Below are 12,995 nucleotides of genomic sequence, written 5' to 3' on the forward strand. Positions count from 1 at the left end.
GCAAGGAGTACATTAAATCAGTCGGCTGTCTGCCCACTGTCTATCCATCTGTCAGTGCCCCCAACTATATCGGTGTTATCAGTGGTGTTGTGCAGCCAGCCTACCAGTGTGCCAATTTTGGCTGTTAAGTGGAAAAACTAATGCACATTTGAAGGCTTCCTCTGCCAGTGTTTGGCATTTAACCACTTCATCATTTAATATGCAGGTTTCCATGTATCTTCTGCCAGTGTTCTTTTAGGTGGTAGAGATCATGGGTTTAGAAGGACCCTTGGTGAGTTTCTATAGTGCATCATGTAGATGCCACACGCTGCTGCCAAAATGTCAGGTGCTGGAAGGAATGAGCACTTAATGTCGTGGTTTTGGTGCTAACTGAGACAGCTGGCTTTTTCCGGATGAAGTGTGATTCTTGAATATTGTTGGAGCTACACTCATCCAGACTATTCCTTACTATGCCTGGCAGACCGTGGGTAGACTTTGGAGAGACAGGGTGTGAGTTACTCGCTACAGAATTCAGAGCCTCTGACTTGCTCTTGTAACCACAGTATTTATATGTCTGGTTGATGGTAGGAAATTCAGCGATGGTAATGCCATTGAATGTCATGAGGAGATAATTAAATTATCTCTTGTTTGGCAATGGTTGTTGCCCAGCCCTTATTGTAGCACTACATAAGTGCAATTGTCCAAGAAAAAGAGCAGAAAAGTATCTTGATAAATATTATCACTTCCACTCCTACACTTGTGATATAATTTTACCAAAACAGGTTCAGCTGATACCCACCTTGGAGCTACCATTGACAAATCTAAACCAGATGGAGGAGATTTGAGAATAATTTGTGTTCAAACCAGAAGACATGGTCTGATTTCTGTATTTCTTTATTTTTGCAAAAACACTGATGTTAGCCATAATTGTTCTTACTTGATCAGCAAGTTATATCTGTGAGACTATACAACAAGTTGCAAATATTAAAGCAAAATACTGCAGATACAAAAAATTCTGAATAAAAACACGATGCTGGGAATACCCAATAGATCAAGCAAGATCTGTAAAAACACAGTTAATGTTTAAGGTTGATGACCTATATTCAGAACTTCTGATGAAATGCCACTAAGCCGAAACATTAACTCTGTTTCTTCCTTCATAGATGTTGCCTCACCTGCTTAGTATAACCAGTATTTCCTGTTTTGTTTGTTAACTTCTTTTACTTTAAATCAAAATATTTAAATTACACATTTTAATCATGAGTAAATTTACAATTTATTTGTAACATCTGTTTAAAATCTGCTTGGATAACAAGAATTAGGTAAAAGTTGTAACACGTGGAACAATGTAAGTTTTATTGTTCATATAAGTCACCCACTAGTTGTATTAACAAATTTACACGGATCTAACTTTTAACTTACTGACTTGGAATGAATATGGCACCTGTTTCCAGGTTTTCCAGTATAGTCCAGACAGCCAGCCAATATTATTATCTTTTGAATGCCAGTCCCCGTTTAAATCTGCCATTCCACATTGACTGAACCACCATCCACTACCAAGCATAGCACTACAACTTTCAATTGCAATGTCACCAAAGATGCAAGGTTTGCAATCATCATTATCCTGGTCATAAGTACTGAACATGTGACCATTTTGATCATCTTCTGGGGGTCCTGATCCTCTGAAAGCATCACCTGAGCCCAAAAATGAGTGATATTACTGTCAATCTTTATGCAGTCATTGACATCTCTACTCGTAGTGCAATAGTGACTATTCACAAAGATTACGGTTAAAACAACTAAAAATATTGGATATCTAAAATTGTTTTTGTAGAAAGGTTGAAGCATAACCACTTGGAACCTGTGAACTCTTCTAAAAACCCTGCTTGATTCCAGAAGAGTATGCTAGTTTTCATTATTTAGCTTGTAGAAATATAAAGCATTTTTCCTTTATAATTTTGTAAGATATTTGGCTAGACAGCAATGCCAAGAACTGATGCATTATAAAAATTGTTAAAAGCTTTATGACATTACCAATATTTTATCTGAATAAATAGCATTTTGGAATTGGCCTTTTAAAATAGTTGCAAATAATACATTTTTGCCAAGAGCGTCTCATCACTTCCTCAGGATGTCTGATATCAGGGGCAGCATGGTGGCTTAGCGGTTAGCACTGTTGCCTCACAGCACCAGGGCCCCAGGTTCAATTCTAGTCATAGGCAACTCTGTGTGGAGTTTGCACATTCTCCCCATATCTGTGTGGGTTTCCTCCAGGTGCTCCAGTTTCCTCCCACTGTCCAAAGATGTGCAGGTTAGGCAGATTGGCCATTGAGTCCAGGATGTTAAGGTTAGGTGGATTAGCCATGGAAACGGCAGGGATAGAGTAGGGGGGTGAGTCTGAGTGGAATGCTCTTCAGAGAGTCGGTGTGGACTTGTTGGGCCAAATGGCCCATTTCTATGATCAGTTCAAAACACATTTAGTATTTTGAAATGTCACTTGTTGCTTGAAAAACATAGTGATATCATGACAAAAGATTTTGATGTTTATAGAGGGGAAGTTTTGGTGGGTCCACAGCTCTGAATTTTGCCATGTGATTTTCAGCATCCACATCAATGACAGATGAAACCTTAGTTTAATAGTCCCTGCTAGAGGTTACACCTGAAATAGGCCTGTGAGGTACAAAGGGAGTGTCAGCATAGATCAAGTGCTCAAGTTCTAAACTGGGACATGAATCCACAGCCTTCTGTGCCAAAACAAACATGTCTCTACCTGCATTTCCTGAGTAATTTCCCAGGTGAAGTCTGTAAAATTCTGTTTCATTGTCAATCCAGAATTCAGAATATTCTGCATGTGCGCTGTTGTCTTCAAAATCCTTTAATTCTACACGAAGTTTAAATTTCTTGTCTGCCTGGTTAGTCAGTGAGTAAATGTTTTCCAGTCCCAGCCAATGCTCACCTTTATAATTGAAGAAACTCGCAAAAGTTATACAGAAAACATTTTTAATGCATTTTTGTAATGGGTTTTTGATACTTTGTAGACATGAGTAGGGAGTTCTGCAGTTTACAAAATGGTATACAAAGGAAATGAATGATTTTTTTTTCCCTATAAGTTTCTAATAAAACGATTAGACCTTAAGATTTTTATTTCTATAGATTGCAAAATCATAAATCTTCCCTCTGATTGGATGACTTCTGGCTGTTGTTGCAGTTGTACTCATTCGAGAGCTTTTTCATAGTTGTTTGAAGCGTAGTGTGCAGGAACTTGTCTGCCTTGTGCAGAAATGATTTTTTTTTGATGTTATAAAGGCTTGTGTTGAACCATGTTTACCTTGTACCTTCTTGTTGGAAATAAACAGGACTGGAAACATAAAGACAGGTAATGTGTGTAGAGTAGGATGATTTGCAAGAGGAGGAAAGGGGAGGACAGGATTCTCAGCTAGAGGCCAGCTAGAGGCCACATTCTAAATTTAGGTATGTCCTGTATCATGAGTGTTTGTGTTTGATGCTAGATGATGTCTCTCAAAAAATGCTGTTCAATCCTTCTTCAGTAGCAACTCCTTGCGTGTACTTTAACGTTTTTACCAAGATTGTTGCAGTTCACGAGCATGTGTTGTTGGGCTTTTTAGTGCCAAAGTATTTGATCAAAATCTATCACTTGCCCTCCCATGAGAGTTGGTAAGGGTTGTAGGGTTAGCAAAAGCTATGGAAATTAGGGAAGGAGCGCATCATGGAAAGATCCATACTCAATGATGATGATGAAATACCAGGGGATTGATAGCAAAACCTGGATGAGCTGCAAGTTCTAGCAGGTGATAGAAAGACAGTCAGGTGACCATTACAACAGTGAATCTAAGAAGTAGTAACTGTTCCAGAAGTTGAGAATACTTACAGCTTGGATGTCCAAATCCCTTCTTGTACTCAGCCCAACTTTTTTGAAAATTCAGGGAATCTAAACCATTTCTAATCTGGAGTACAGTCCAACCTCCATCATCCTTCATGTCACAAAATACCTATAATGTATATTGCAATAATATAAATTCTACAGTATATTGTAGGAGAAATGTCCTAGGAATTTCTTTCAATGTCTCCTCAAAATAGATTCAGTATGTAAACCAGATTTAAGCATACTAACTCATAGACATAAACAAAGTGATAAATCCTAAATGTTTTACTGATGAATAGTTAGGATAAAATATTTTAAAAATTGTCTGATATCCTTGGACGAGACATGATGCAACTTCTTGTCAGGGTGTTAAAACCAGTGTTTTTACGTTGTATTTAAAATTAGCAAGGAACATCAATAATAACAACTTCAGATACCACAAACAGTTTATTTTTTTTACCAGAATGGACATTTACAGTACTATAACTAAATCCAAGTACAGCTTTACTTCAGCTGTTTTAAATATTTTCTAATCAACTTGTTCATAGATGTTATTACATGTCTCTGGAGTGGCTGGGACTTGAATATGGGCTTCTTGGCTCAGAGGTAAAGACACTTTACTGCACCACAAGAGCTTTTCATTTCAGTTGTTATGTTGCATAACTTTAATTGCCAAGACATAAGACTTATGCAACTTGAAAAATGCAAAACAAGAATGTTATATCCTAGTGTGATGTTTAATACTACAAAAGTTAAGAGAGACTTTCATGGTTTAACTAGCTTTGACACCTAAAAACATTTCAAATCTGTAATGCCATGAATAAAACTTACGTAATGTTTTCGGTTAGTTTCAGATTATGTCATTACCAAAGTAACACTTTTGAATAAACAATGCTAATTGAAAAAAAAGTATAACTAGGTATCCCAGACAACTCTAAAGTATGTGTATATGATCTGGAAATCTGTTCTAATTTGGCTAAGTCAGCCCAATGATTGGGAGGTCTGTCAATTAAAATTGCTCCCCTTCAAAACCGAGCATTTTAATTAACATTATAATGAGTAGACTGTGTTCAATTTAATTGTCCAATAGCCTTAGTGATAGAGACAATTTCATGATCTCTTTTGTGATCTAATTAATCTGGGGTAAAATAAGTTTCCATTTTCCAATTGTGATTTTTGTTTTTCCAAGCTCAATCTTCATTTTGTTCTAATTTCAGAAAATCAGGTTTGTATTGCATAATAATTAGCTTGAAAAAAAAAACATTTTTCAGATACACTAGCAAACAATGAAGTGCATCACTGTATTGCCAGATCACAAGATTTTTAATATTAATATCTATATTAAATCACATGGATAACAATCATTAAATACCTTAAATGGCTTGGATTTTCCTATTGGCTGAATCATATAGACATCACTTGAAGCACTGGGAAATAGTTCCTTGATGTTTGTACAATCATTTCCTTCAAGATAAGATTTGGAGATTTTGAAAGTTCAGCTATCATGATCAGGTCTGCGAAGAATACTTTCAATAGAAAGCTAACTATATAAATTTTGATACAGATTATAGCTGAGCACCATACAAGTTACGGTAAGGAAAAATTTCATTGCATACCATATGTAAATCACGACGAATTTTCAGCTTTAAAGAAAAAATTGACTTAAGATGCAATGTTTTCAGGGGTGTTTGTATTTACAACATACAGTCATAGCAGTAAACAGCACAGCAAAAGGCCCATCGATTCTAAGCCAATTTTCCAGTAATTGGACCATAACCTTGTATGCCTCAGCATCAAGGAAAACAGATCTTACAAAGCCAGAAAGTAGGGGTGTAAAGAAGTTTTATTCTTTATTCTCCTCTGTCCCTGATGCCTTTTGCATCATTTTACAAATATTATCATCTGTCAATGTCTATTGCCTACAAGCAGTGATTCTTCACCTATGAGGTTAGGTAAGTGAATTGCCCAAGAATAATGAATTGCATCTGGTCTTATCTGCATTTGATGGGCACATTTTACAATTGGGCAGAGTGACCAGGTGCCTTGCCCAATACTGACCACAGCTAGAATCAGATAATTCAGCACTGTCATCGGTCTCTCCAGTTAATACTTCAACTTTACATCACATAACCTACAAATACTCAGATGTATAAAATGTACTCCACTAGTTTGATAAAAGATTACAGTGACGTTGTATGAACGGAAGCTTTTTTAATCTCTATTAATTTTCTAACCTCCATGAATTTGTTACAAAAACAGGAAAGGTGTTGCATGCATTTAACAGTTCATTTGAGTAGTACAAGTTAATTTTTTTTAACTTAATCTATTTTTCTACTCAATCTGTTCAGAGATGTTATTACACAGATCTGGAGAGTAGTACAAATTTATGTAATTATAGGAATAGGTGTTGGCCATTCAACCCGTCAAACCTGCTCCATCATTCAATAAGGTCATGGCTGATATGATTGTAACCAAATTCCACTTTCTGTCCCATGTGCCAATAACCATCAACTTTGCTGATCAAAAATCTGTCCAACTTAGCATTAAATATATTCAATAACCCAGCTTCCACTGCTCACTGTGGGAGAGAATTCTAAATGTGAACAATCCTCTGATAGAAGACATTTCTTCTCATCTCCGTAAAAATGAGCAATCCCTTATTTTGAAACTCTGCCCTCTAGCTCTCAATTCTACCATGAGAGGAAGCAGCCTCCTACCATCTACCTTGTCAACTCCTCTCAGAATCTAAGGTTTAAGAGGACCAGCGTTCCTCCTTCTAAACTCCGATGTGTATAGGCTCAATCTATTCAACTTTTCCTCATAAGACATCTACTTTATCCCAGGAATCAGCTTAACGAACAGTCTCTGATCTGTTCCCAATATAAATATAAATTTGTGATCTTACTTATTGAGAAAAATACTTATGGCCATTTTCTGTTCAGCTTTTTATTGAATGGTTTCCAAGGTCAGAGAGTGGAAAATGCAAAGAAACACAGTGGGAGATTAAAAAGTGTAAGAAGCGAAAGCAATTGAGATATGGCATACAACATTCAATGATATATTTTTATCTTAGTCCAAACAAGTGAGAACTTGCCAATAACAATGTTAGAACAGTTTCTTGCTCTCTGTTTTTATATATAGATTTATTAACCATAAATACAAAGAAATATTGTTAGAAAAAATTCTGAGCAGGTAGATTGCAAGACGATGATTTGTTTCTTACGCTTTTAACTGGAAAGCTTTATGCGAAAACCTGCAGATGCCAGGAAGATTCAAATCTTGTTTATATAGTGTGTTCGTTAAATGTCTCTAAAACGAATTAGTTTGCAGTATGAGAAAGTTTGCTTAAATACCTTCCACCTTGCATTCAACACTGTCACAAGCTTTAAGAGTTTGATTTTCCTAAAAGAAAATTAAATTGGTTAAAAAAGAAGTCTGATATAGGCACAAGGGCTTATCCTACTGATAACTAGCATTGCAGTAGTTAGGTAGTCTGCATGTTTCTCATAATCAGATTAGCTGAACTAAAACAGCTCATCATTATGTGTACAAGAGTTCAGAGAAAATGTCTGGACCTAAAAAGTTTAATCTGTCTTTTTCAGATTACTACATTACCTGTTATGTACTTCCAGGATTGGATGTTGTTTATTTTCTAGGTATTTTCATGCAGAAGCAATGTTGCCACCCTTTGTAACAGACATTTAATCGGACACTTACATTACTCAACCATGAAACGTTGAAATAGGTCTTAATTTTGAAGTGAAACGCATTGATCTTTTGATTAATATGGGTTTGAAGGGAATTTTATTACATTCATTACTTGAATATTAGTGCATCTAATGTTAGAGTATTAGATGTAGAGTTTTGAAGCAAGCTTATACAGGGCAGAGTTTTGAGTCTACCACCTGGGTATTAATGAAAGCCGAGGAGAAGGAAAAAAAAACTTGGAGAGCCTGTAAGGGAAGATTACACAAGAAAAAAGGACTCTAGGTGCTGAAAATTACACATCATTTTCAGAACCCATAGTTACCCAGTGTGAAACTCTTTCTCTGCCTTAGCATTCCGACTGTGCACAAATATGACCTCAGTTAAAGTAACTGAAAGGTACTTAGATGACCCTTGTGTGAAAATACAGATCTGACTAAAGCACAAGCAATTACTGTGATGCTGCTTAACTCACGACGTTGAAGTAAATAGACAGCCTGCCTACATCTCTCTGTTGATTAAGGATGGACTAAGCTTCAATCAATCTGATTATATCATAAAGACTTGAGTGGGGAAAACCCAGAAAACACTTTAGCATATTGAAAAGGACAGATCTGTTATCTTAGGTTTTCCAATAGTCATGCAGCATGGAAACAGACCCTTCAGTCCAACCAGTCCATGCCGAACATAATCCCAAACTAAACTAGTCCCACCTACTACTCCTGGCCCATATTCCTCCAAACATTTCCTATTCATGTACTTACCCAAATGTCTTTTAAATGTTGTAATTGAATCTGCAACCACTTCCTCAGGAAGTCCATTCCACATGCGAACCACCCTCTGTGTAAAAAAAATTTGCCCCTTATGTCTTTTTTTAAATCTCTCTCCTTTCACCCTAAGTGTGACCCCTAGCCTTGAAATCCCCCATCCTAGGGAAAAGACACCTACCATTAACTTTATCTATACCTCTCATTATTTTATAAACTTCCATACGGTTGCTTCTCAACCTCCTACATTCCAATTTTAAAAAGTCCCAATCTGTACCTGACTGCTATCTTGCAGTAAACTACATCTTGTTGAAGAGCTTCTTATTAGATTACCTAGTGGTTTTCCTCCAGCACTTCAGATCAAGTAAGCCCTGTGGAGCTGGTCAGGAAAAGAGAATGTTGGCTGCTCTTTACCCAGCTAGCTGCAGTTGGGCATCACTTGCTCATACAGCACTCTAATGCTGTAGCTATATGTTCATTGGTATGCAGTGGCTGTGTCTGTGAAATTTAAGAGCTGGATTTTCATTGCAGTTCATTAAATAGGACTACAAGTTTAATCATTAGACTTTGTGAAACAATCTAGTTGCTGCTCATCATTGTTAGTTCAAGATTTAAAAGATAATAAGCTTTTCTGATCATCTTTTTGTTTCTTTTACGCTTTTAGTATGATCACTAGGCCGGGACCTGATCATTGTATCCAAGGTAAAGGTAAAGTTGTCATTGTCCTACTGGACCATAGGGCTGCTCTCTCATTAGAGAGAGAGACATCCAACTGGTTGTGGTTTAACCTGAGGATTACATTGACACATAGGAAACTGCTGAATGGAGACATTCACATCCTTCCCACTGGTTGACTGTCCAATAGACTGTAGTCTTATGCATACAAAGGGTCTGCATTTATTTCACTTTATGTTGGCAAAGGTTTCATGAATCATATTTAAGTGTACACCCAGGAGAATTTTGCAAACTTTGACTGAGGTTATCTTCTTGTTGCTTCTGTGTCTTCTGAAATGTAAACTGGGAATGTTCTATGGGTAAGGAAGCTTTCAATGCAGATTAGATGTTATATGTGTACATAATCTTATATTGTTTATGGAGCCTTTCTTGGTACTTATTTCTTTATTAATGCACTTCTTTTGTATTTCTAAAATTGACACAAATCAATATAGAAACACATTTTGAGAGCCATTTTAGTTTGCTCAAGACAAATTTGTTTCTGAAGAAAATTAATTTCATAATTCAGATCCTACAAATTGGAAGATGATGTGCTGGAGTAATCAACAGCAGATTGGAATGCTTCTAAGATTATAGACTACTACCTCAGCTTGATATGTATCAGTACGATGTAAGTTACAGAGCTTTAACACCTAGAACAGAATACCTGCTTTATGAGAAATGTGTTACAGAATACCAAACAGAGAAATTTATCCACACGTCTATTTCATGCAGCTGCATATTCAGTTCAATAGCTATCAAACATTGAGTGTGCTATCTGTAATAGATGTTTTCTTATAGAATCAGAATTTTACAGTACAGGAGGTCATTTGATCCACTGTGTCAGCACCAGCTCCCGAAAGAGCTACTTTGCTAGTCCCTTTCTCCAAACCCTCTCCGCAGCCCTCTAAATAATCTTGGGACATTGGTTTGCATTTTCCTGATATCCCACCCCATCCCGCAGTGCTTGGGTTAATACAAACAAGAAGCCAATTCCAATTATTGACCTACCACTGCAAAGTTTTTAAGATCAGGTTAGTACAAAAGGAAAGGTGAAATCTTATTGCCATTACAATGCAACTATAAAATTAATCTTAATCTGTAATATTTATTAAATCTAAATTGACTACCTGCAATATTTGGTAATTCTAATCCATAATTTCATCAACCCTGCAATTTTCTTGCAGATTTTATCAAATGATTTGCTTTTTAAAAAAAAAACATTGATCTACCAACAAATTAATGTCTGTTGTAACTGTTATCAGTTTGATTTTATTTAAATAGATTATTTATTTACCTAAAAAGGAATAATACTTAACGTGAATGAGTACAATAAAGTGACTGAAAGCTTGGAATTCTTACCATGGAGTAAACTGGTTGGAAATAAGGACTCAGGAATATTGCAATATTTAGGAAGATGGCTTCTGGCTGCATCAATGGATGCATTGTTCTTTGTTGATGCACAATAAGAAAATACAGTTAGTTGTCAGATAGAGCAAAGTATTCAAGTACCATTTCAAAAACGCTTTGTTAGTTCAAAACAATGGGCACCATTTCTGAACAGAAGCATACAATCATACAAAATGGTATTAAAGAAACAAGATTCATGGTGTTTTCTTTTTGTAAAACACAATGCATCCCCAAAATGTAAAGATTTATTTCCTTCTTTGGACAGGACCAACTGAATTAACTTCCTTACTTTCCTAGATCAGTGGAGGTCTGTCTCAACAAGGTTAAATGTAACTTCTACACTGCTATGTCCAAAAGTACTTTGGTAATGGGAAACTGACTCTTTAAAGGCAATTTGGTTGCTTTGTTGCAGAGAACATTATGTCTGTTCCAAGGTAGAGATTTAACTCAATGGTAGCATTATGTTCTCTGAAACAGAAGATTTTACGTTCAAGTCCTATTCTGAAGATAGGACCTTTAAATCTCAGTGCAGTGCTGAAAGAATGTCAGAGCTTTGGCTGAACTTTTAAAGTGAGTTTTTTTTATATTCTCTCAGGTGGTTGTGATATTCTAAAACTATGTCTTTACTGCATGACCTTTGCACACTTATAGGTATTTAAACAGAATGAGAAGCTAGCCTTGAGTAACATACAAAGAGGGAAGAATTTCTTAATAAAAAAGAAAGCGTGTTGCCAGTTGTTTTGCTATGATGACAGTTTAAAAGTTGTCGGGGTAAAATTCCAAAATAAACTTCAGTAAAACTAATTTCCCCCAAGTCAATTCTTGGACTATGCGTCACTCCTTTTTTTAACTACTCTCTACATCATTGATTCATTTAGTCAGCTACTAATTTCAAAAAGTCCAAACCCATTCCTTTCTGCTTTTGTAATTCTCTTTTCAAGAAAATTGTTAAAATCTACTAAATTAGAACAACTGGTTAACCAACTCAATTATAGATATTTTTACTCAACCTGTTCAGGCACATTGTGACACACCTCTGAAGCAGATGGGACTTGAACCAGGACTCTTGGTCCAGAGGTAGGGGCACTATCACCACACCATAAGAACCAACTAAATTACACTCTCTAAAATTGCAGCCTATTTGTGAAACAAGATCTACCCTTATGTTGACTGCTCTTTAATCACTCTTGTAGCTACAGTATCAATTAAAGACGTTAATGTTCTTCTTATACTCAATACCAGAAATGGACATTTTGAACGAGGATGAATGAATCTAAGAGCCCCATGAGATCATCAAGTTCTACACAAAGTTGCCATGACCATATAAATGAGCTGCCAGAGAAGTTTAAAAAATGTCGGGCTTGTAGAGAATTTCTGACTAGTACAAAAAAAAAATTTTAGCAGCACTATCTACATTTTTCAATTGACTGCAACTCTCTCTGGATTTGAGGTTCAGGAAGCTTTACCCATATTTCTTTGACAATGATCTATTTTTTGGAGAACTTGCATGCAACTCAGTATGTACTCCAACTGACCAAGTTTCTTCATAGAAATGGGATTAGTTATATTAACAGGGTACCAATGCTTTTCAGGAATTTCACCTATTCACCCAAACATAAAGCATTGAAACCTACCAATATAGAATTGTTACTATTTAAGATGCTCACTTATTTCAAGAAAATCAAATCTAATTTTACATCAGTTATTGTAATCCAACAAATTGGAAACTATCCAATGTTAGAGATAAAGATCAAAAGATTTTCAGCAACACCACTGGTACCAAAATAATCCATTTAAACTTGGTTCCATTCTATATTAGCTCTATAATTAAAAACTTAGAATTACAAAGCCACAAATGGGGTAGTGTCTTTTTCAACTGAGATCAGACGAACTTGTTTTCCAGGTGGGGCCACACAATGTTTACTTTAGACTTTAATTTATCCATAATCAACCATAATAATACTTCTAAAGACCGAAAAAACTGTAAATTAGAAGAAAAAACAGAAGTTGCTGGTAAAGCTCAACAGGTCTGAGGAAGGGTCACTGGACCTGAAACATTAACATTTCTCTTCACAGATGCTGCCAGACATCATAATACTTTTTAGGCCTTCCAAATCTTAAACACCAGACTGTTAGTTTTGAGACAATAGATATTAGAAAATAAGTCTTTGGTGTGGTCTTAGATAACTTGTTAGCAACTGGTACACGTTTGTATCCAGAGATTATGGAATGCGTACGCTTGTGGATTGGTACAGCTAATGGGTTGAGATTTTAACCAGAATTTGGATGAAATCAAACAGAGGAAGCAAAAGAAAGATAGGGACTAGGCTCAACTTGCTATTAGGTTCATTCTTCCCAGCAACATCTTATGTGGTGCTTGTGTGGGTTACCTATATGTTAATTTGACCTTTGATAAACCCTAATTATTTGATTTCATGTTTAAAATTCACTTGGAAGGTCTACTGTCTCTGTCTATAATCTTACAAAAGCTACGTTTCAATCAAGTTGTTGCAGTTCTATTTTTTTAACACAAACTT

The 12,995-nt window shown here is 36.0% G+C and overlaps 1 protein-coding gene across 1 annotated transcript; it reads right to left on the reverse strand.

Annotated features, from left to right (window-relative positions):
* Positions 1-857: 857 nt before the first annotated feature.
* On the reverse strand, positions 858-10,494 carry angptl5 (angiopoietin-like 5). The gene is made up of 6 exons (XM_048621450.1): positions 10,411-10,494; positions 7,216-7,264; positions 5,235-5,326; positions 3,869-3,989; positions 2,750-2,935; positions 858-1,674 (listed from the first exon to the last, which is right to left on the reverse strand). The coding sequence occupies exons 1-6, from the start codon at positions 10,492-10,494 to the stop codon at positions 1,376-1,378; spliced, it is 831 nt and encodes a 276-aa protein (XP_048477407.1). The 3' UTR covers positions 858-1,375.
* Between the last annotated feature and the right edge of the window lie 2,501 nt (positions 10,495-12,995).

The sequence above is a fragment of the Rhincodon typus genome, unplaced genomic scaffold, assembly GCF_021869965.1.
Source record: "Rhincodon typus isolate 14 unplaced genomic scaffold, sRhiTyp1.1 hic_rhity00000674, whole genome shotgun sequence".
NCBI lineage: Eukaryota > Metazoa > Chordata > Chondrichthyes > Orectolobiformes > Rhincodontidae > Rhincodon > Rhincodon typus.